This window comes from Oncorhynchus mykiss, chromosome 1 (genome assembly GCF_057628025.1).
Source record: "Oncorhynchus mykiss isolate SJ-2025 chromosome 1, ASM5762802v1, whole genome shotgun sequence".
Taxonomy (NCBI): domain Eukaryota; kingdom Metazoa; phylum Chordata; class Actinopteri; order Salmoniformes; family Salmonidae; genus Oncorhynchus; species Oncorhynchus mykiss.
The window spans coordinates 18,213,552-18,238,284 of NC_143022.1; the positions used below are offsets into that span (position 1 = coordinate 18,213,552).

The window sequence follows — 24,733 nt, forward strand, 5'->3', positions numbered from 1 at the left end:
CAAGCCTGGATGCTTCATGGATAATTTTATGACAAGTGTAGACACCATAGTGTAGACAGCCAGACACTTATGAGATAGTAGCTATCAGAAGGTCAGAGTTTGCTATGAATGCAGCATCAGAGACCACTCTATAGATAGTATAGGGTAGCGTAGGCGCCTATGAGCCAGACGCCTATGAGATAGTGAATAGCAGATGGTCTCAACATGCTTCAAATGCAGCATCATAGACAGGGGCTATACAATATGTGATGTTTCAGCGAGTGGCAGGCTCCTGGAAGCAATGTTACGAGCCAAATGAGATGGTGCAACTGCTGTTTGTATATGAGATGCACACTACATTACATTACGGTAGTCATGAAATAAAGAACACTTCAATATTGTAACAGCACAAACTTGTATTTTTGTCATTGAATTCCACATGTTCAGTAGATTTGGTAATGTTCACAATTTAACATTGACACCATATTCCCTTTTTGTTATATTACACAAACTACTGCATAATAGTTGTTGTATTCTCACAATTGAAAAACAAAGTAAAAATACATGTAAACCAAGTCAACAGTACTTTCCAGAACAGTGTTTGGTGGATGCATAATAAAAAAAAGAACACAAATAAAACTATTAAATAAATTCCAAAAACAAGCAACACTTTGGGTCTTTTTCTAAAATTACAATACCTTCATGACAACGCAAACCTTATTGGTCGGTTTGGAAACACAAGGTTGCCTTCTAAGCAAAGAATAAAAACATCAGCTCAAAAATACTCTTATAGTACTTTTCAAAATTTACACTCAAGTCAAATGTTTGTAGTTGTTGTTTTTTTGTAACTTTGGTGCCATCTCTGATACAACATTTCTCACCACAAACGCAATAAATCCACTAATTCAGTTCTATACTACCTAGAAATAGGAATGAGGACAAACTGACCCGACACTTTCCAAATGAACCTGAGGTACTAAACCTTTAAAAATAATAAATATATTAATTATCAAGTACGGAATTGCTATTTGTATTGTATTGCTTTGTAATAACGAAAGTTACAGCTTTTTTTTCCTTTTTGTTTTGCAAGCCTGGAGTCAATACAACGCAATCCACACATTAAACATATATACTGTAACTAAAATGTATTTACAGTTTGTTTCATAGAAAGGAAGACCGCATTGGAAAGGAGGAGGACAGTTTACAGAGGGGGATCTCTGGATACTACTGAGAACTCACAGCCATGTGGTATAGAAAATTATGTTGAAAATGTATACTGAACTGCAAGGTACTCAAGTTCACGATGATCCGATACTGTTGTTATTGTAATTGTTACTACAGTAGTATTATCCCTATTATTAGTGTTACACACTTACCATTATTGTCCCACATCAAAACTTTGGTGGGACTCAATGAAGTATAAATTTGACCTCTTCATCTATTGAGGATGATTGAAAGACCTGTGTAACTGTTTCGCACTCATCCGTTCTCTAGTAAAGGCCATTGAAACAACCATTGGTATAATATAATGAAAGGCTTAAGGGAGATAGTGGTTTCGATCACATACAATTAGTAATATATTCTCTCATTTAGATGGAAACGTGCCTGGAGTGAGACCTTGGACTGAATAACCAATTCACAGACAAGAGGCAAAAGGTAATTCATATTTTTTGTCCCTAAATGAAAGTTTACTAAAAAGCATTTTTTTTAAAAACCTATGTGTGATAGTATGATTTCTCTTTTTAATCTTATCTCACTTGTGCAGTCTCATTTAGCCTATTTCATATTTTTGCCTCTGATGTAACATGCACACTGCAATTCATTATTTCTCCCAAATATTTGAAACAAGATAATTGAAACAGATGTAAACGGTGAACGATGCTGACACACACGCAGCTATAGTATGCTCTGCTTTTGTGGCTTCAGCTTTTTTCCATGCAAACTAGCATTCATCTTTACTGCTATTAGTGAGTGTATTTGTACATATCTGAGGGGCTAGTAGGAGCTGAGAAGTTATGTTTAAATGGGCTAAAGGGGGGTGACAATGAAATTAATTAAACAATATATAAATGGATCCAGAGAAAATATACAACATTGATCTCTCATTTTTGATACATCTTCATAGATATTTTCTTTATACTAAAAGAAAACTACATTTTTTGAAATGTATACCATAGATATCTTGTAGTGCACATTATTTACATAAACATTTAAAACAAAAATAAATAAAGAGGTGTCTCTGTTTTTTTTAACTCATCTATAATTTGTTCGTTATTCCCTTACAGGTTTTTTTTATGTACGAAAAGCTTTAAAAAAAAATAAAGAGGTACCAGTATACAAAAATAAAAGCTGATTGGACAAAAATTTGAGACTGGAATAAGGAATGGTGTTAAAAAAATCTATGTTGTTTCCTTTTTGGAGGCCAGGAAGAGGAGCCTCTGCCTCAGCAGCAGCTATTTGGGGATTCTAATAAATACACACAACAACAAAAAACAATGACTGATGTAAATGAAATATGTTTACTTATATTTCGCACAGAGAGGAGGGACAAGACCAGTATATATATGTACTAGGCTTCAATATCAACACAATGTTTCCAAATTATTGACCTTTTTATGACAACACATAGTTTAATATGGCATTCCCATCAGTCCCCAACAAAGGCTGATATCAGAAAAGCATTAATCTGAGAGAAAAAAAGGTAAACAATGATAAGGATTTGGGACAGACTCTGGATAGAGAACTCCATCATGACCACAATCAGGAGAAGAGTAAAGAGTTGTCACTAGTTGTCACTGTCATCCATTCTATTGGCCAACATGCAATCATTGGAAAATAAAATCGATGACCTACAAGCAAGATGAAACTACCAACGGGACATTAAAAATGGTAATATCTTATGTTTCACCGAGTCGTGGCTGAACGACGACATAAATAACATACAGCTGGCGGATTTTACACTGTATCAGCAGGATAGAACAGCAGCCTCTGGTAAGACAAGGGGTGGCGATGTATGTATATTTGTAAACAACAGCTGGTGCACAATATCTAAGAAAGTCTTAAGGTTTTGCTCGACAACACTATCTACCTAGAGTTTTCATCTGAATTTTTCATAGCTGTCTACATACCACCACAGACAAATGATGGCACTAAGACCACACTCAAAGAGCTGTATACCGCCATAAGCAAACAGGAAAATGCTCATCTAGAGGTGGAGCTGCTAGTGGTCGGGGATTTTAATGCAGTGAAACTTAAATCCGTTTGACCAAATTTCTACCAGCATGTTAAATGTGCAACCAGAGGGGAAAAAAACTCTAGACCACCTTTACTCCACAAACAGAGATGCGTACAAAGCTCTCCCACGACCTCCATTTGGCAAATCTGACCATAATTCTATCCTCCTGACTCTTGCTTACAAGCAAAAATTAAAGCAGGAAGCACTAGTGACCCAGTCAATAAAAAAGTGGTCAGATGAAGCAGAGCTAAGCTGTTTTGCTAGCACAGACTGGAATATGTTCCGGGATTGAGGAGTACACCACATCAGTCACTGGCTTCATCAATAAGTGCATCGATGACGTCGTCCCCACAGTGACTGTGCGTACATACCCCAACCAGAAGCCATGGATTACAGGGAACATCCGCACTGAGCTAAAGGTTAGAGCTGCCGCTTTCAAGGAGCGGGAAGCTTATAAGAAATCCCGCTATGCCCTCCGACGAACCATCAAACAGACAAAGCGTCAATACAGGACAAAGATCGAATCGTACTACACCGGCTCCGACACTCATCAGATGTGGCAGGGCTTGCAAACTATTACAGATTACAAAGGGAAGAACAGCCGAGAGCTGCCCAGTGACATGAGCCTACCAGACAAGCTAAATAACTTCTATGCTCGCTTCGAGGCAAGTAACACTGAAACATGCATGAGAGCATCAGCTGTTCCGGACGAATGTGTGATCATGCTCTCCGCAGCCAATGTGAGTAAGACCTTTAAACAGGTTAACATTCACAAGGCCGCAGGGCCAGGCGGATTACCAAGACATGTACTCAGAGCATGCGCTGACCAACTGGCAAGTGTCTTTACTGACATTTTCAACCTCTCCCTGTCGGAATCTGTAATACCAACATGTTTCAAGCAGACCACCATAGTCCCTGTGCCCACAAACACTAAGGTAACCTGCCTAAATGACAACCGACCCGTAGTGCTCACGTCTGTAGCCATGAAGTGCTTTGAAAGGCTGTTCATGGCTCACATCAACACCATTATCCCAGAAACCCTAGACCCACTCCAATTTGCATACCACCCTAACAGATCCACAGATGATGCAATCTCTATTGCACTCCACACTGCCCTTTCCCACCTGGACAAAAGGAACACCTATGTGAGAATGCTATTCATTGACTACAGCTCAGCATACAACACCATAGTGCTCTCAAAGCTCAACGCTAAGCTAAGGGCCCTGGGACTAAACACCTCCCTCTGCAACTGGATCCTGGACTTCTTGATGGGCCGCCCCCATGTGGTAAGGGTAGGTAACAACACATCTGCCTCGCTGATCCTCAACACGGGAGCCTCTCAGGGGTGCGTGCTCAATCCCCTCCTGTACTCCCTGTTCACTCATGGCTGCACGGCCAGGCACGACTCCAACACCATCATTAAGTTTGCCGATGACACAACAGTGGTAGGCCTGATCACTGACAACAACGAGACAGCCTATAGGGAGGAGGTCAGAGACCTGACCGTGTGGTGCCAGGACAACAACCTCTCCCTCAACGTGATCAAGACAAAGGAGATGATTGTGGACTACAGGAAAAGGAGGACTGAGCACACCCTCATTCTTAGGGGCTGTAGTGGAGCAGGTTGAGAGCTTCAAGTTCCTTGGTGTCCACATCAACAACAAACTAACATGGTCCAAGCATACCAAGACAGTTGTGAACAGGGCACAACAAAACCTATTCCCCTCAGGAGACTGAAAAGATTTGGCATGGGTCCTCAGATCCTCAAAAGGTTCTACAGCTGCACCATCGAGAGCATCCTGACTGATTGCATCACGGCCTGGTATGGCAACTGCCTGGCCTGCGACCGCAAGGCACTACAGAGGGTAGTGCGTACGGCCCAGTACATCACTGGGGCCAAGCTTCCTGCCATCCAGGACCTCTATACCAGGCGGTGTCAGAGGCAGACCCTAAAAATTGTCAAAGACTCCAGCCACCATAGACTGTTCTCTCTGCTACCACATAGCAAGCGGTACTGGAGTGTCAAGTCTAGGTCCAAGAGGCTTCTAAACAGCTTCTACCCCAAAGCCATAATATCCCAGAACTAATCTAATGGCTATCCAGACTATTTGCATTGGCCCCCCCCATACGCTGCTGCTACTCTTTGTTATTATCCATGCATATTCACTTTAATAACTCTACCTACATGTACATATTACCTCAATTACCTCGACTAACCGGTGCCCTCGCACATTGACTCTGTACCGGTACCCCCTGTATACAGCCTCGCTATTGTTATTTTACTGCTGCTCTTTAATTATTTATTACTTTTATTTCTTATTCTTCTTTTTTTTAGGTATTTTTTTTACTACATTGTTGGTTAAGGGCTTGTAAGTAAGCATTTACTATAAGGTCTACACCCGTTTACGGTGCATGTGACAAATAAAATTAGATTTGATTTAGTTACCACAGTCACAAAGACAAAATTGGCTAATAAAATGTATGATTTTTTTTTTTTAAGCTTTTTGGTCTTCATTTAAGGTTTGAGTTAAGCATAAGGTTAGCAGTGTGGTTAAGGTTAGGTTAAAAATCAGATTTGAAGAATTTACATTGTAGAAATAAGTGGGGTTTAGCCATAATTATGACTTTGTGTCTGTGGTAACTAGTGACAACCAGAGTAAAGGGTGCAGAGGGCACAAGAGGATCATGGGAAAAACAGAGTGAACTTCACCCATTCACCCATATGGAGTGATAGGTTCATTCGGGGGGAGATGGGTGAGTGGGGGGTTGTGAGGGTGAGGGGACCTGAGGATGGGTTGATGTGGGGGGTCGTTAAGCTTTAGCATGCACAGTCCTGTTGGGGGGCTGCGGGCTGCTCGGTAAGCTGGGGCCCTTGTTTGGCCCCGGTGATGGCCGGGTCGGCGGCATCCAAGCTCTCAGACATCTTTTCGCAGATGATGTCCACCAACCGCTCGAACGTCTGCTTCACATTGATGTTGTCCTTGGCACTCGCCTCAAAGAACTCGAACCCTGGAACATGGTGTCAGAATTTGGATCATAATGTGGTGGAGGTAGTTTGTCAAGCTAGCCTCATGTTTTATGTAATCTTGCCCATTGGCTTCTAAAGCTAATGTCTGGGATTAAGCTAAACAAGATAACTTTGTATTGCCATTGTGTCATCCCTGTATGACATTTGGTGTCAGATGTGAGATCTGTGTTCAACAAACAGTTAGGCACAATTATAATTGTTTGTTTGCTTATGCCGCTGCTCCGGCATGCACTCTGGATAAAAGCAACTTCTACTAAGCGATTGCAACCAAATTATACATGTTATTGTTTAGCTGACAACTCAGACGATATAATCAAATCATCAGATAAGTAGCAGCATTAACATCACCAGTATCATTGAATGTACCTCATGTAATATCCATACATAGCTAATGTAGTTGTGGTGAGACCTGTGAGTTGGTGTTGTGTGATGTAAACTCACCCAAGTGTTCAGAGAGCTGCCTACCCCGGTCTGCTGCCACCACCCTCTCGTCCTCCATGTCACACTTGTTTCCCACCAGCAGGACCTGCGCGTTGTCCCAAGAGTAAGTCTTGATCTGGGTTGACCTGTGGCAGCCATACAATTTTTTTTTTATTTTTTTTTTATTTACATTTAATTTTATTTAACCAGGAAGGGCTCATTGAGATTTAAAATCTATTTTTCAAGAGCGTCCTGGCAAAGATAGGCAGCACCAAGTAATTACAAAAATTACAGACAGACAACATGAAAAACTACAAGTAATCTTGTAAAAACCATAGAATTCACAAGAGAATAACAAAATCAAAAACAGCAAATTAAAAACATAGACGGGTCAGGGAATCAGCCTCAAAATCCTTCATCAGTGATTTAAAAATACCAATCAGGACAAGTTCTTCCAGTTTAAAAGTATTTTGTATGGCGTTCCAAGACGATAGCGCAGAGTACATAAAAGCCCTTTTACCAAATTCAGTTTGGACATTTGGAACAGTTAGCAGGATAAAGTCCAGCGAACAAAGAGAGTACCCACCACATTTCTGAACAATAAAAATGCCCAAATAAAAAGGTAGTAAACCCAAAATGGCTTGTAAATAAAAGTATACCAGTGCCTGAGCCTACAAGTGACTAGAGAAGGCCAGCCAACCCTGGTATACAAAGTGCAGTGGTGCGTAAGGGTTTTGCAGTTTAAAATAAATCTCAAAGTGCCATGTAAAGGGTGTCAATGTCATGTATTGTCATATTATGTCTTGTTCCTGTTCTTTCTCTTCACTCCGTCTCCCTCTGCTGGTCGTATTAGGTTACCTTCTCTCCCTCTCCTTCCCCCAGCTGCTCCTCATCTTCTCTAACTACCTCGTTCACCCTTTTCCCACCTGTTCCCTTTTTTCCCTCTGATTAGGTCTCTATTTCTCTCTCTGTTCCTGCTTCTGTCTTTGTCAGATTCTCGTTTGAGTTTCTCATGCCAGAACCAAACTATCGTCTTGTTTGCTTCAACCTTGTCCTGTCCTGTCGGAATCTGCCTGTTCATCTGAGGCTACGTGTGATCAGGTACCTCTGTCCTCTACAACCCAGCTATTCTCCTCTGCTGCTAGAAGGGGGACTCTAACCCAGCTATTCTCCTCTGCTGCTAGAAGGGGAACTCGTCTGTGATATTCAGAAGGACTTTATGTTTCATTTGTCGCCCTCTCTGCGGGTTGTTTATTTTGCCATTGTAGTGGATTTGAAGAGGATCTATGTCTTACCTGTGTTTTGACATTAAAGGACTCTGTTTTTGTTAAACCGCTTTTGGGTCCTCACTCACGTGCATAACAGTCAATTGATCTTAAACACTGAGCGGAAGCATTCATAAAATATCCCCATAGTGTAGTAAAGGCATACATGTAGCTGATACTAGCCTCCTTCTGGCTTCAAAAGAAAAACAGGCCTTATTCCTAAAATAAAATCCCAATTTCAGCTTACATTTTTTTTTGTAAGTTGTTGAATATGCAATTTAAAAGAGAGGTCGTCATCAATTAAAATTCCAAGATATTTATATGAGGTTACAACCTCAATCTCCCTGCCCTGACAGGTAGTAATAGGTGAAAGGTTCAGAGGTCTATTTCTTGCTTTTGAAAACACCATTAGTTTTGTCAGTATTGAGGATAAGCTTCAATTGACACAAGGTATGTTGAACAGTATAAAAAGCAGTTTGCAAGTTCTGGAAAGCTTTTGTAAGAGATGAGGCACAACAGTATCATCAGCATAAAAATGAAGTTGCGCATTTTGGACATTTGTCTAAATCATTTATATAAATAGTGAATAAGAGGACCAAGTACAGAGCCTTGGGGCACATCATTCAAGACAGACAATTTAACAGACATAAGCCCATCAAATTGAGTGCACTCTTGTTCTATCAGACAGATAGTTAGCAAACCATGCAACTGCATGCTCTGAAAGACCTCCACTCGACAATCTCTGCCTTAGTATAGCATGATCAACTGTATCAAAAGCCTTAGAGAGATCCATAAAAAGTGAGACACAGTGCTGTTTGTCAAGGGCTTCAGTGATATCATTTAAAACCTTCATGGCTGCTGTAATTGTGCTATGCTTCTTCCTGAAGCCCGATTGGTACATTGATAAAATAGAGTTAGTAAATAAAAACTATTTTAGCTGTTCACTCACAAGGGTTTCAAGTATTTTCACCAGGAGTGACAGCTTTGAGATGGGCCTATAATTATTTAAAAGAGTTGGATCTCCCCCTTTTAAAAGTGGTTGGACAAATGCTGATTTCCAGAGTTTCAGAATCTCATTTAATTCCAGGGTTGGATTGAACAGATATGTAAGTGGTTCAGCTATGAAATCAGCTGCCAGATTTAAAAAGCAAGGATCCAAAAGATCAAGACCTGCAGGTTTTCTCTGATCTAAGGATTTCAGGGCTTTATGCACCACCTGCACTGAGAATGGCAAAAAGCTAAAGGTTTGACCAGCTCTCACTGGTTCATCCACACAAGGTTGTATAGAGACCGAGGACACTGAATCAAACAGCCTACCAGATGATGCAAAGTGCTCATTGAAACAATTCAGCATTTCAGTTGTCATGTACAGCAACAGAGTCCTTCAAAACACATGACGGTAATTCATTAACATTACTGTTACCAGACAGACTTAATAGCCTTCCAAACTTTCTAGGGTCATTCAGGTTATCAGTGGTAACAGACAAAGTATTCAGACTTGGCCTTCCTGAGAAGAAAATAACACTTGTTTCGTAACTGCCTAAAAATAAGCCAATCAGCATCAGAACATAATTTCCTGGCTTTAGCCCAGGCTAGATTACGGTCGTGAAAAATACAAGACAGCTCAGAAAACCATGGATTATCCACCCTTTAACCCTGAACCTGCAGAATGGGGCATGTTTGTTTACTATTTGGGAAAAACCATAATGAAAGAATTTCCAGGCAGTTTCCACATCAGGGATAAGTTCAATCTTGCTCCAGTCAAAATAAAACAAATCATGAAAGAAAGCCTGCTCATTAAAACACTTCAAATTTCTCTTACGAATAAAACGTGGGTTTGTCTTAGGAACCTTAGTATTTCTAACAGCAACAACAGCACAATGGTCACTTAAATCATTACAAAAAACACCAACCACAGAATATTTATGTGGAACATGTCAATATCAAATCAATCAGGGTAGATTTATCTGGGTATTTAATATTTGGGCGAGTGGGTTAATCAACTGGGTAAGATTCATAGAATTACAAAACATTTTTAAATCATCAGACACCAGCTTTAACCAACACCAGTGGAGATCACCAATCAAGATCATTTCACTGTAAAGAAGTTTATGGTTAAAAAATGGTTCACTATAAGAAAAGATAACACACACACACACAGTGGTTATGAGCAGGGGCGTGAGGGTCAAAGAGACCCGATGAAGACCTCAGGGTCTCAACATTGTTTTTAATAAACTACTATTAAGAGCATAGATCCAGTATGCAGTCTTTTGTTTTCAGCAACCACACAGAAACAGAGATATGGTCCACTGTAGAGCCATAGATACAGTGCCTTGCGAAAGTATTCGGCCCCCTTGAACTTTGCGACCTTTTGCCACATTTCAGGCTTCAAACATAAAGATATAAAATGATTTTTTTGTGAAGAATCAACAACAAGTGGGACACAATCATGAAGTGGAACGACATTTATTGGATATTTCAAACTTTTTTAACAAATCAAAAACTGAAAAATTGGGCGTGCAAAATTATTCAGCCTCTTTACTTTCAGTGCAGCAAACTCTCTCCAGAAGTTCAGTGAGGATCTCTGAATGATCCAATGTTGACCTAAATGACTAATGATGATAAATACAATCCACCTGTGTGTAATCAAGTCTCCGTATAAATACACCTGCACTGTGATAGTCTCAGAGGTCCGTCAAAAGCGCAGAGAGCATCATGAAGAACAAGGAACACACCAGGCAGGTCCGAGATACTGTTGTGAAGAAGTTTAAAGCCGGATTTGTATACAAAAAGATTTCCCAAGCTTTAAACATCCCAAGGAGCACTGTGCAAGCGATAACATTGAAATGGAAGGAGTATCAGACCACTGCAAATCTACCAAGACCTGGCCGTCCCTCTAAACTTTCAGCTCATACAAGGAGAAGACTGATCAGAGATGCAGCCAAGAGGCCTGTGATCACTCTGGATGAACTGTAGAAATCTACAGCTGAGGTGGGAGACTCTGTCCATAGGACAACAATCAGTCATATATTGCACAAATCTGGCCTTTATGGAAGAGTGGCAAGAAGAAAGCCATTTCTTAAAGATATCCATAAAAAGTGTTATTTAAAGTTTGCCACAAGCCACCTGGGAGACACACCAAACATGTGGAAGAAGGTGCTCTGGTCAGATGAAACCAAAATTGAACTTTTTGGCAACAATGCAAAACGTTATGTTTGGCGTAAAAGCAACACAGCTCATCACCCTGAACACACCATCCCCACTGTCAAACATGGTGGTGGCAGCATCATGGTTTGGGCCTGCTTTTCTTCAGCAGGGACAGGGAAGATGGTTAAAATTGATGGGAAGATGGATGGAGCCAAATACAGGACCATTCTGGAAGAAAACCTGATGGAGTCTGCAAAAGACCTGAGACTGGGACGGAGATTTGTCTTCCAACAAGACAATGATCCAAAACATAAAACAAAATCTACAATGGAATGGTTCAAAAATAAACATATCCAGGTGTTAGAATGGCCAAGTCAAAGTCCAGACCTGAATCCAATCGAGAATCTGTGGAAAGAACTGAAAACTGCTGTTCACAAATGCTCTCCATCCAACCTCACTGAGCTCGAGCTGTTTTGCAAGGAGGAATGGGAAAAAAAATGTCAGTCTCTCGATGTGCAAAACTGATAGAGACATACCCCAAGCGACTTACAGCTGTAATCGCAGCAAAAGGTGGCGCTACAAAGTATTAACTTAAGGGGGCTGAATAATTTTGCTCGCCCAATTTCAGTTTTTGATTTGTTAAAAAAAGTTTGAAATATCCAATAAATGTCGTTCCACTTCATGATTGTGTCCCACTTGTTGTTGATTCTTCACAAAAAAAATACAGTTTTATATCTTTATGTTTGAAGCCTGAAATGTGGCAAAAGGTCGCAAAGTTCAAGGGGGCCGAATACTTTCGCAAGGCACTGTAACTTGGGTGACATTTTCACTGCACTGATTCACCTTTCAAGGGTTATCCAAAATGAGTTTGGAATACTGCAGCTTGCATTATTGGGTTATTGTGAGTAATAGTGTTTTTGCATAGGATTGGGGATAGTGATTAGGAGTAGAAAATGCCGCTTGGTATCAACAGGGTCCCTGTTACAATCATGAATCTTAAACAAACTAGAAATATCTATGTGGCTCAAGTTCACTTGTTTTTATTTAGAAAAGGTCAACAAATTGTTATCACTCTGTTGTTCTTTCTGAAGGAAAGGTTGACAAACCAATTGAATCTCCTAGAGTCAGGCCTGTACTGTATCAAGGAATACTGATCTATTTTTGTCCACCACTGTTGTAGCCTACTATTAATTTGCCATATGGTCACATGACCACATTCCGGCGCAATCACTTACCAGTCCTGCACAGCGTTAAAGGACTCCTCATTGGTGATGTCATACATGAGGATGAAGCCCATGGCTCCGCGGTAGTAAGCGGTGGTGATAGTCCTGTACCTCTCCTGCCCTGCCGTATCCTAGAAACATGACACGCGCACGCACACACACACACACACACACACGTTGCATTACAATGAACACCACAGTTAAATTGACATGCACACCAATCATCTTGCACACCGATAACGACAGAACATTAAAACCCTCCAGTGATATCAAACAGTCTAGCGGAAGACTACTTTTGCTGCCAATTGATGATGATTGCACATCAGTAGCTTTTAGAGACCCTTTCGCATTTCCGCTGTGACTTGCCAAATATCTATTCCCCTCCTTGGTTGGCATGTCAGAAGGGGCAGATTGAGTTACGACCTAAGCTCTAATGAATGCTCATGGAATGAATTAGGCCTCCCTGATACCCAATACTACACCTCTCTGAGCTGTGGCGCAACATCAGCCTCTATCCCCATTACAGATGACAAAACTCGGCTGGTTAGGCTGTATGTTAGGTTTAGGCTGCACGTTATCTGTTAAAAAAAGTCACATTTCTGCTTTGTTTATTTCTAGCGTGCATAATGAATCGGAATGCACATGTAAATATGTAAATTGGGTTAAATATGCACAGTATATTGTGTGAAACGAATGCTTTTATGTTTTAGGTCAGCCGTACTCTATAGGCGAATCGCGGTCTGGATCCGGACCCAGAATGGGGTCAATATGGACCACTGGTCCCAGCAACGTCAGCATAGCCAGCTTTTTCAATTTTACTACACTTGTGTGTGTGCTGAGCTGAATGTATGCTGTTCTGTGAAGAAGGGGATGGGGAGCAGTGAGTATGTATATGTAGGAGGTGAGGGTTATGCACTCAAGGGGAATGTGTAGTAATGGGGAAGGGTGCCCAATCAGTCATCACCCTCTGTGTTTTGATTGGCCAGCAGCCTTTCTCACTGAAGGCCTGGGAAAGGCTGACAACAGAACAAGCCTTCCCTCGTCACAGACACACACACCAACCCACTATAGCACTGTCTGATGTACAGTAGAGACTGTTCATGTTGACGTAAATGCAAACTCTACTGTACATGCCCACAATGATGTACTCCAACACATACACTGAATGCACACAACATTAGGAACATTTTCCCAATATTGAGTAGGCCAGCATTCCACAGGGATGCTGGCCCATGTTGGAATGCTGGCCTGTTGACTCCAATGATTCCCACATTTGTGTTAAGTTGGCTGGATGTTCTTTGGGTGGCGGACCATTCTTAATACACATGGGAAACTGTTGAGCGTGAAAAACCCAGCAGCATTGCAGTTCTTGACACACTGATTGGATTTAACACATGACATCAATAAGGGATCATAGCTTTCACCTGGATTCACCTGGTCAGTCTGTGTCATGGAAAGAGCAGGTGTTCCTAATATGTTGTCCACTCAAGGTAGAGTAAGAGATCTAAGCAATGATGTATTTCATCCTCATGCCTCTCAGAATGTACTATATTCAAGCTCTGTGGAACTGGAACTATGCCTTTTATTACACCTAGAGCAGTGATGGGCAACTCTAGTCCTCGGTAGCCGGAGTGGTGGCACACTTTTTCCCTATCCTAGAGATACACAGCTGATTAAACTAATTGCATTTTTAACTGAAGATCATGATTAGTTGATTATTGGAGTCAGGTGTGTTAGCTGGGGCTGGGGCAAAAGTGTTACACTAAACAGGCCCTCAAGGAATGGAGTTGCCCATCCCTGACCTAGGGGTATAATTACCAGGTGAGCCTTACCATGGTTTTGGTAATGGTTACCAAAAGTGTCATTTTTGGCAGGGGTCTTGTTACACGGACATATCAACCATATGAAAGGAGCCATCTCCAAATCTCACCCAGATCTGTAGCTTGATCCTCTTGTCATTCCTGTAGATGGTCTTCACCTTGAAGTCGATACCCACCGTGCTGACGAAGGCCGGCGTGAAGGAGTCGTCAGCGTAGCGGAACAGAAAGCTGGTCTTGCCCACGCTGCTGTTTCCAATGATGAGGATCTTGAACATGTAGTCAAAGTTCTGGTCTGAGGACTCCTTCTGTCCATAGGTAGCTGTAGCTGAAGCCATCTGAAAGAGTAGAGAGAGTTTGTCAAACAACTGAAATTATCCCTTGTAATTGGAAATATCATGGAAACAGTGCCGATACTGATTCTTGGGTGATCACAGAGCAGTACTATTATTACATTGTGTTTCTATCAGTGGAGGCTGCTGAGGGGAAAACGGCTCATAAAAATGGCCAGAACAAAGCAAATGGAATGGCATCATACACTTGGAAACCATGTGTTTGTATTTGATACCATTCCACTGATTCCGTTCCAGTCATCACCATGAGCCTGTTCTCCACAATTAAGGTGCCACCATTCTTTGGTTTCTATAAATGGCCTCTGGCACATCAAAAAGGCATACTTCAAAAGTTCTAACCTAGGATAAGCAGTGAAGGCCATGTTAGAAGTACAGATGAAATGATACAGAATGCCAAATATCCACCCAATTGATTTAGCACCATCAAGGCCTGCTTAAGCCCTTGCCAAACACAACTAGCATTAGTGGGAGAAGTACCTAATCATCGTACTTCAGTAAAAGTAAAGTTATATTAATAGAAAAAGACTGTGTGAGTTTAACAATTTTCCTGTCCTGCTAAGCATTCAAAATGCCCAAAACTTTTGGGTGTCAGAGAATACGTATGGAGTAAAAAAATACATAATTTTCTTTAGGAATGTAGTGAAGTAAAAGTTGTCAAAAATATAAATAGTAAATTACAGATACCAGATACCCCAAAAAACTACTTATGTTGTACTTTAAAGTATTTTTACACCACTAACAACTAGTACAAAAAAGGGAGCAACCTCATCCATCACCAAGTGCAATTCATCAGTGTTCACCAAGGAGGAGTGGAATTAATTGATCAGAAACTAAACTCTGGAACATCGATAAACCAGAGGCACAAGACTGCATTGCATCAAGAACCATTTCATCAGTTCCCATCAAATCAAATGTTATTTGTCACATGCTTCGTAAACAACAGGTTTAGACTAACTAACTTACTTACGGTGCCTTCCCAACAATGCAGTGAGAAAAAATAAATAGTCTAATAATAACACAAGGAATAAATACACAATGAGTAACGATAACTTGGCTATATACACAGCATACCAGTACCGAGCCGATGTGCAGGGGTACGAGGTAATTGAGGTATATATGTACATATAGGTAGGGATAAAGGGACTAAGCAAAAGGGAGAGATAATAAACAGTAACAGCAGCAAATGTGATTAGTCAAAAGACTGCAAAAAGGCTCAATGCAGCAATTCTGGGTAGCTATCAGTTAACTATTTAACAAACAATTTAGCAGTGCTGTAGTTTGGGGGTAGAAGCTGTTCAGGGTCTTGTTTGTTCTAGACTTGGTGCATCAGTACCGCTTGCTGTGCGGTAGCAGAGAGAATAGTCTATGACGGGTGGCTGGAGTCTTTGACAATTTTTTGAACTTTCCTCTGACACTGCCTGGTATAGAGGTCCAGGATGGCAGGGAGCTAGGCCCCAGTGATGTACTGGCCAGTACGCAAAACCCTCTGTAGCGCCTTGAGGTCGGACACCATGCAATTGCCATACCAAGCGATGATGCAGCCAGTCAAGATGGTCTCAATAGTGCAGCTGTATAACTTTTTGAGGTTCTGAGGGCTCATGTCGAATCTTTTCATCCAACTGAGGGGAAAAAGGTGTTGTTGTGCCCTCTTCACGATTGTGTTGATGTGTGTGGACCATGATAGTTCCTTAGTGATGTGGACACAGAGGAACTTGAACCTCTCGACCTGCTCCACAACAGCCCCGTTGATATGGATGCTGGCGTGCTCAGCCCTCCTTTTTCTGTAGTCCACGATCAGCTCCTTTGTCTTGCTGAAGTTGAGCGAGAGGTTGTTGTCCTGGCACCACACTGCCAAGTCTCTGACCACCTCCCCATAGGCTGTCTCATCATCGTCGGTGGTCAGGCCTACCACCGTCATGTCGTCTACAAACTTAATGATGGTGTTGGAGTTGTGCACTGCCACGCAGTTGTGGGTGAACAGGGAGTACAGGAGGGGACTAAACACACACCCCTGAGGGGCCCACATGTTGAGAGTCATTGTGGCGGATGTGTTGTTGCCTACCCTTTCCACCTGGGTGCGGAGCGTCAGGAAGTCCAGGATCCAGTTGCAGAGGGAAGTGTTTAATTCCAGGATTCTTAGCTTAGTGATGAGTTTGGAGGGCACAATGGTGTTGAACGCTGAGCTGTAGTCAATGAACAGCATTCTAACGTAGGTGTTCCTTTTGTCCAGGTGGGAAAGGGAAGTGTGGTGTGGAATAGAGATTGCATCATCTGTGGATCTGTTGGGGTGGTATGCAAATTGGAGTGGATCCAGGGTGTCTGGGATGATGGTGTTGATGTGAGCCATGAACAGCCTTTCAAAGCATTTCATTGCTACAGATGTGAGTGTTGTGGGGCGATATTAATTTAGACAGGTTACCTTGGTGTTCTTGGGCACAGAGACTATGGTCATCTGCTTGAAACATATAGGTATTACAGACTGGGTCAGGGAGACGTTGAAAATGTCAGTGAAGACACTTGCCGGATGGTCAGCATCGGTTCAATGTGACAACAAGATATTCCTTGGCGAGGAAATAGTCCACTGACGATTCTCTGGCACCTGACAGGTATCAAAGCTTTTTACACAAAGTGGAACATTCGGAACTCCCTTATACTTACAACACCTATTTAATGATGGGTTGCTGGTTTTACATACCAATCATTCTGTCTCTCAAAAGATGTGAGCCATTGTCTATAATTTATTCAGCTCTCAACAGTGCATTCTAGAAAGATAGAGAAGTCTGTGCCACATGCAACAAAAATTACTTCAAATGAATGTGACTGGGGCAGACGGATTGACTGACAGGTCACTCGTCCTCTCAGGACATCTTCCCCTGTGGTAGAACAGTAGTGGGACTGTGATTGGTCATATCTGAGCAGAAGGTTACTCTGTAAGAACTTTTGGCGGGGTCACTTCTAATCTTTAGGGCAGCCCATCAGGAGTCGAGGTCCCTAAGGCTCTGTCTATATTTGGACTGCTATCTCTACTTGGCTGCTGCATTGGAACACTAAAACTCCCTGAGATAACGTGTAAACAAGACATGCCCCGTATAATAGGTGCTCCGACAGATCGGTTTACAGAAAACACATGGATGCTCTCTTTAATAATGGAACATGTTATTTTTCATGAGTCATGATTCTATTTTTTACACAAGAACCCTGAGCTGCTGGTAATAGTACTTGATTTGGATCTAAGTACCTAATAAGGACTTGGCATTCATCATACTTGCCATGTGTTAAATTTGATACAAGTTACAGGGAAACAGGCAAAGGACAAGAAGAATGTCCTGCACATTCTTCTTCCCTGTTTCACTGTATCAGGGCGAGCACACTGCACATTTTTAACCTTAGTGCACCTGTCCCCATAATGTCATTAAAACAAAAAGGCAATAATACTCTTGTTTTGAAGATCTACTGAGGCACTGTTCATATTCAACAAGGGTCTCATGGAAAACTGATTCAGCTTTTCAACACAGGACTCTTGTAATGAAAAAAGGAAGCGCACATAAGGTCAAGAGCAAAAGCATGCCAGGTATTTATATGCAACCTGATAAATACTGCAAACACAGAATACAATCTAAATAAGTATTGATAAATAAACTGACAAAATGGACTATCCAACCTTCAGTATAATACATCACAAATGGGCGGAACCTGATAGATGCTGGTTTAAGTGTAATCCCTGACAGGTTTTGGTTAAAGTGTAATCCCTGACAGGTTCTGGTTTAAATGTAATCCCTGACAGGTTCTGGTTCAAGTGTAATCCCTGACAGGTTCTGGTTTAAATGTAATCCCTGACAGGTTCTGGTTCAAATATAATCCCTGACAGGTTCTGGTTTAAATGTAATCCCTGACAGGTTCTGGTTTAAATGTAATCCCTGACAGGTTCTGGTTTAAGTGTAATCCCTGACAGGTTCTGGTTTAAATGTAATCCCTGACAGGTTCTGGTTCAAGTGTAATCAAACACGTTTATCTTTGAACACCTTGGTTATGAGTGAAACAAGCTTGCGTTTGGATTTGTAGACTGAACACTAGTGTCCACAACATTCAAGCCATGTGGTTTTTACTTTTATTTCTGAGAAACATGATTTAGATGACAGGATGATAGGCCTAGACCGACCAGTAGGCCATCATTTCTCGATCTTACAAAGGCCTTATTGGAGGTGTGTAAGCCTCCCTTGAAGCCTCCCTTTCAAGAGATTGAGCAATTAGTCTAAATGTAATTAACAAATGCTTTCTAATCAACTATTGACTGAAATATGCTTCTTGCAATGTCATGCCAGGACTTAATGCTCCCTAGACTCCCTATGCCTTTCTAAGGACACAAGTCTAGCTGACCAGGAGAACTAATCACACGACTTGGACACAAAAATATGATATTCATCATGATGAATGTTAGATGAGAGATGCAGATTCAAAATAACTCCAATCAACACCATTAACCATATACTTTTCAACCTCTACCAACTGAGGACAGGAAGAGGAGTAGTTGCCTGACTAAAGACAATCATGTTTGTTCCTACATGGTTTGTTCCCTTGTCTTTGAGAACACAGAGCGACACAGAGCGACCCGTGTCTGACGGGAAGAGGAGTATCTGTGGCATCAACTTGTGTCACTTGTTTTATCAGCCTAAAGAGATTGACAACATAACAACAGGTGTACAACTGGGATGATGCTCTGTGGCTACTCTGTACTGTACTCCACTCAATATTTATTTTTGTTTGAACTACATTGCTTGTAATGACTATACGCTGTCTTCTTATAATATGTACCATATTATATTTTTTCATTTTTGTATATGCGAGTTAAGTTGTTTTTTGTCCTCTAAATTTGGGATTCCATTAAAACACGACAATGAATGTTAATGTTTGTCTCTTCGTATTGGAAAATAATTAACAGATTATAAAAAATAAAAAACAGTTGTGTAATGTCAGCCGGGCCTAGACTGTGTCGGTGCACTATGAGTCAAACACCATTGATTAGTCTTTTGGATAGGTTCCCGGTGGCAGCTCGTTAATCCAGTTTTATTCCAGGATGATCCCAGAAAACCTGAGAGTCAGACCTGGGCATGTATTCATATAGCGTCTCAGAGTATGTGTGCTGATCGATGATCAGGTCCTCCTTGTCCATGTAATCTTATTCATTACTCTTACTCTGAGACTCTTTATGAATACAGGCCCTGATCCAAACACCTTGAGATTAGGCAAGCTAATGAGAAAGGCAGCTGCAGTTTACCTCAGCTTAATCTGGCCCAAATGAAACAACACAAGATTTTAGTGAAAGAAAATTGGGCAGCGCTATACATTACGTGGGCATTATTCCAGGGTAACTATAAGGGAATAACTTCCGTGAGTTAGTCAAGTTAAGTACAGGCTGTTAGCACTTATTTTCTTACATTAAAATAAAGCACCTAGTGTGTAAAAATCATCTATCCTCAGTTGCAACACTCACTACCAAGTTCCAAACTGCCTCTGGAAGCAAAGGAAATGGGTTCCCATGGCTGAACAGCCGCACGCACACAAGCCTAAGATCCCCATGTGCAATGCCAAGCGTCGGCTGGAGTGGTGTAAAACTCGCCACCATTGGACTCTGGATTAGTGGAAACTGGAACAATGGTCGGAGGCTGTTTTTCATGGTTCAAACTAGGCCCCTTAGTTCCAGTGAAGGGAAATCTTAATGCTACAGCATACAATAACATGCTAGACGATTCTGTGCTTCCAACTTTGTGGCAATAGTTTGGCGAAGGTCCTTTCCTGTTTCAGCATGACAATGCCCCTGTGCACAAAGCGACGTCCATACAGAAATAGTTTGTCGAGATCGTGTGTAAGAACTTGCCTAGCCTGCACAGAGCCCTGACATCAACCCCATCGAACACCTTTGGGATGAATTGGAAAGCCTACTGCAAGCTAAGCTAAGCTAATCGCCCAACATCAGTAACCAACCTCACTAATGCTCTTGTGGCTGAATGGAAGCAAGTGTCCGCAGCAATGTTCCAGCATCTAGTGGAAAGCCGTCCCAGAAGAGTGGAGGCTGTTATAGCAGCATATTAATGCCCATGATTTTGGAATGAGATGTTCGACGAGCAGGTGTACACATACTTTTGGTCATGTAGTGTTTATATTATAAAAAGTGGTTCTGATATGAGGCCTATGTAATGTGAGGCAATATATAATCGACTTAAATGTTAGGACTTTAGAATGTCCATAATATTTTTAGAACCCATCTACTAAAAACAATTAATCTATTGAAGTGAGATACTTTAATTGATTTTCCCAGCTAGGCAGCCTGAAGAAGAAGCCATTGTGCTTAAGTAGCATTAAACATTAATTTTCCAAACCTATATCATACCCCAGGTGAGCTATAAAGAGTTGCTTGGTTGATCTAATTGGTAACTATCCTCCTAATTTGCTAATTATTTTGGTCTGCAAATTATTTTGGATTGAAAATATTTTGATTACATTTATTTTCTTTCAAAATTAATAACATTTGGGAGTATTTAATGGTATTAGAAGCAATTTTATATTACTTTTCATGATACAAATTGTTCATAATTATAAACCTTTAATTTGTTACATTCACTTCAAAAATGTTCTACATTTAATCTCCAAGATAATGCGAATTAATGGTGGTCCTCGGAATGGAAAAGGTTGTGGACCACTGCTCTACAGTCAACATATTGCTCAAACTAAGAAATTATACTCCACAACAGACACACACAGCAGACATTTCCAAGTCAACTCCCTGCATTCTGCTTCAAGGATGAGTTGAATTAATGAAACAAAAAGTGATGCTTCATTACTTGTATTGGAAAACTAAGCATAAGAGCGGGAAAAAAAACTTTAAATTGACAGTGGACTGAATTGGACTGAATCAAATAACATGATAATTCATAGTGAGACACAAACCAGGGTACCAAAACATCCTGATAGAAGATTGTCTAAGATGGCATTTTCCCCCATCCAATCACATTTCCCCTTTTCTAAGAAGAATAGGAGCTAAATATAGCATCTTTTTAGAGCAGAAGATATTATAAACCTGCCAGAATCACAATGTAAGCCTGCAATTAAGAGAGTGGGGCTGGGAGTTGTTTTTCTTTTCATGGGATGGGAGGAAACAAAAATGGATGCAGTGTAATCTAATGGATATTGTAGGACAGGCAATTGCGGCCACTATTAAAACATTGAACATTGAAGATTCCTTAATACTTTTTCTGGGATGCCTTTCCCACAGAGTCCAGCAATAACATTGGAGTATAATCTATTTAAAGTATATACAAGGGAAATGCTCACACCAATTTAGACATGCCTGTATATAATATTGCCATGAGACTCAATAAATCATATTTGCAATAATCAAGCCCTCCTGAAACATTGAATAGGCCAGCCACATCATATCTGTCATACAATCTGTATAGTAGGACTAGTAGCCTAAATGCTCACAGGTTTCTTATCATATAGTGTGGTATATCTACTTTCTGGCATTCAATTTATGATTATTTCAAATGGTCCCAATCTAACATGCAAAATGCTCAAGTAGCCTGTTTTAAATCAGTATTTCTTATTAACTGTCAAATTTAACATAGCCTATGTTGACAATTCATATAAAATGTTGATTTTTTTTTATATTGCATCATCATCGTCCGAAAAATCAACAACGGTGACTTGGGTGAGTGAGCTGTCCTGAGATAACATTCAATAGGTAACTGACAAAGAGGCCCCCACCGCTGCTTGCTGATGTGGTCGCATTCACACACACAGCATTATGATTCTCTCTATAGGTTTTGTGCTGTCAAAGCTGTGGTTATATGAAGACATCAAGGATTTAAATAGCCTACAGAAAGAACATTGTAATGCCATTCAGCCTGAACGATCAAAGACGACCATGTTCTTTCCTGCATGGTTCGTTCCCTTTCTGAGCACAGAGCGACCCGTGTCCTACCTATCTACAGCGCATTGGATTGTCATATGGCATGCTTGATAGCAATTCACGTAAACTATACATTGTTTCCTTGATGTAAGAATTCTCTCGCACTACAAATTAAGGATACAGATACAATATCGAGAAGCAGACATGCTACTGTAACCGCTGGGCTATTTTAGGAATGCGGATGCTTTTATTTTTCTAGGCTTGAAGTGTCATGTATTACGGCATAATTGTAAGCAACCCATATGGAATATTATATTTCTATGCTACTGCAATTACATTTCTCTCTAAAGCAAGCATATTATGTCAAATTAAGGATATTGTTCCTCCTTTATTCTATTTTGTCAGCTATTTCCACATGAAATCCTTAACACGCGTAACTCTACACCAGGTATGACGATATAATGTTAACGGAGAATAGCAGAATTTCCTTACCTTTAAATATTTATTTTAGACTCTTATTACACCAATGCACCACCGCGTCTAGCACCTGCAGAAACACCCACGTTATATGACTGACTGAGGTGGGCCGGACCTCAATTTTGGTGTGGGTTGATTGATATTTCAAGCCACTAATCCTGGACCACGTTCACCGAAACGTCCTAAAATATTCAAGATACGTTAAACCCAGACCTATTTATTATTTATCCTCCTAGCTTGACCTTCTCTATAATTTATTTCAAAATAGTGTCAGGAAATCATCAATCGAATGACTTTACATAGCCATGATCTTCAACAACAGCAGTTGATAATAACGAAAGCTTTTTGTTATCTCTCTTTCAATTTATTTGAATAATGATGTCTCTGGTGTAAATAGCTTTAGGTGTTGGTTGGGTCTTATTATTACTTATTATGTATTTGGATCATGTAGAGTCTACCACAGATTGCAATAATTGATTGTAGCCTTCACTGTTTATTGTGTTGTAATGGCTATGGATTGGATAGGGCTGCAGGTAGCCTAGTGGTTAAGAGCATTGGGACAGTCACTGAAAGGTCGCTGGTTTGAATCCCTGAGCCAACTAAGTGAAAAATCTGTTGATATGCACTTGAACAAGGCACTTACCCCTAATTGCTCCTGTAAATTCCTCTGGATAAGAGTGTCTACTAAAATGTAAAACATTTCTAATTATTCTGAGCGGTGATGATGAGAGAAACCGGTGGTGCTGTACCTCTGATTCCATAACTCCTCTGAACAATGATAGCAGGGATTTGATTTGGGACAGGGAGAGTGTCTACCTCTGATTCCATAACTCCTCTGAACAATGATAGCAGGGATTTGATTTGGGACTGGGAGAGTGTCTACCTCTGATTCCATAAACAATGATAGCAGGGATTTGATTTGGGACTGGGAGAGTGTCTACCTCTGATTCCATAACTCCTCTGAACAATGATAGCAGGGATTTGATTTGGGACTGGGAGAGTGTCTACCTCTGATTCCATAAACAATGATAGCAGGGATTTGATTTGGGACTGGGAGAGTGTCTACCTCTGATTCCATAACTCCTCTGAACAATGATAGCAGGGATTTGATTTGGGACTGGGAGAGTGTCTACCTCTGATTCCATAACTCCTCTGAACAATGATAGCAGGGATTTGATTTGGGACAGGGAGAGTGTCTACCTCTGATTCCATAACTCCTCTGAACAATGATAGCAGGGATTTGATTTGGGACTGGGAGAGTGTCTGCCTCTGAATGGATGAGGAGCAGAGTGAAGGACAGCTGTGGCTTTGCAAACCCAATCTGGGAACAAATTGGCAATGTAATTGCTGAATTGTAGATATGTTTGACCACAAACCATCCAGCCTGTGGTTAAATCATTGGATTAAACCCAAGGATGGTAGGTAATGGATTCATTTGTTTTACTACATTGCAGAATGTTACCCTTTACTATTGCACTAGAGCTCACGTCAAATAGAACCCAATAGAATAGGTTCATTCGATTTTCTCTTGCGATCCCATTTTTCAATACGATATCCCATACGGAGACCGAAAGGGCCTGTTACATTTCACAGTTGATTTGTAGCTTCCCATGGTGACATATCGGAGAACACTCTATGCCCACTATCATAGAGGTCCAGGAGCAGTCTGGCTCTTCTGCCGTCTGTATAAAACTCTTCGGGGAGACAGAACAAGGCCTTTGACAGTTAAAAAATGTTTTTGCCACATGCTGATGCTATACTTCATTTATCACCACAACACATTCAAATGTGCTCTCAAAACACGTTTTACATGTAAAAATGATTTTACTTTAGGCACTCTGTCCCACCCCAACCTATATAAAGACGCTAATCTATATCAATAG

The 24,733-nt window shown here is 40.9% G+C and overlaps 1 protein-coding gene across 1 annotated transcript; it reads right to left on the bottom strand.

Annotated features, from left to right (window-relative positions):
- Window positions 1–375: 375 nt before the first annotated feature.
- rab3ab (RAB3A, member RAS oncogene family, b) lies at window positions 376–23,029 on the bottom strand. The gene is made up of 5 exons (XM_021567287.3): window positions 22,866–23,029; window positions 14,228–14,452; window positions 12,310–12,428; window positions 6,684–6,808; window positions 376–6,223 (listed from the first exon to the last, which is right to left on the bottom strand). The coding sequence occupies exons 2-5, from the start codon at window positions 14,450–14,452 to the stop codon at window positions 6,033–6,035; spliced, it is 660 nt and encodes a 219-aa protein (XP_021422962.1). The 5' UTR covers window positions 22,866–23,029; the 3' UTR covers window positions 376–6,032.
- Between the last annotated feature and the right edge of the window lie 1,704 nt (window positions 23,030–24,733).

Coding starts and splice junctions, on each gene's coding strand:
- rab3ab (XM_021567287.3), bottom strand. CDS start 14,452: ATGGCTTCAGCTACAGCTACCTATGGACAGAAGGAGTCCTCAGACCAG. Junction 12,429..14,227: donor GGATCAAGCTACAGATCTGG/GTGAGATTTGGA, acceptor TCATGTTTCTAG/GATACGGCAGGGCAGGAGAG. Junction 6,224..6,683: donor GCAGCTCTCTGAACACTTGG/GTGAGTTTACAT, acceptor ACCATGTTCCAG/GGTTCGAGTTCTTTGAGGCG.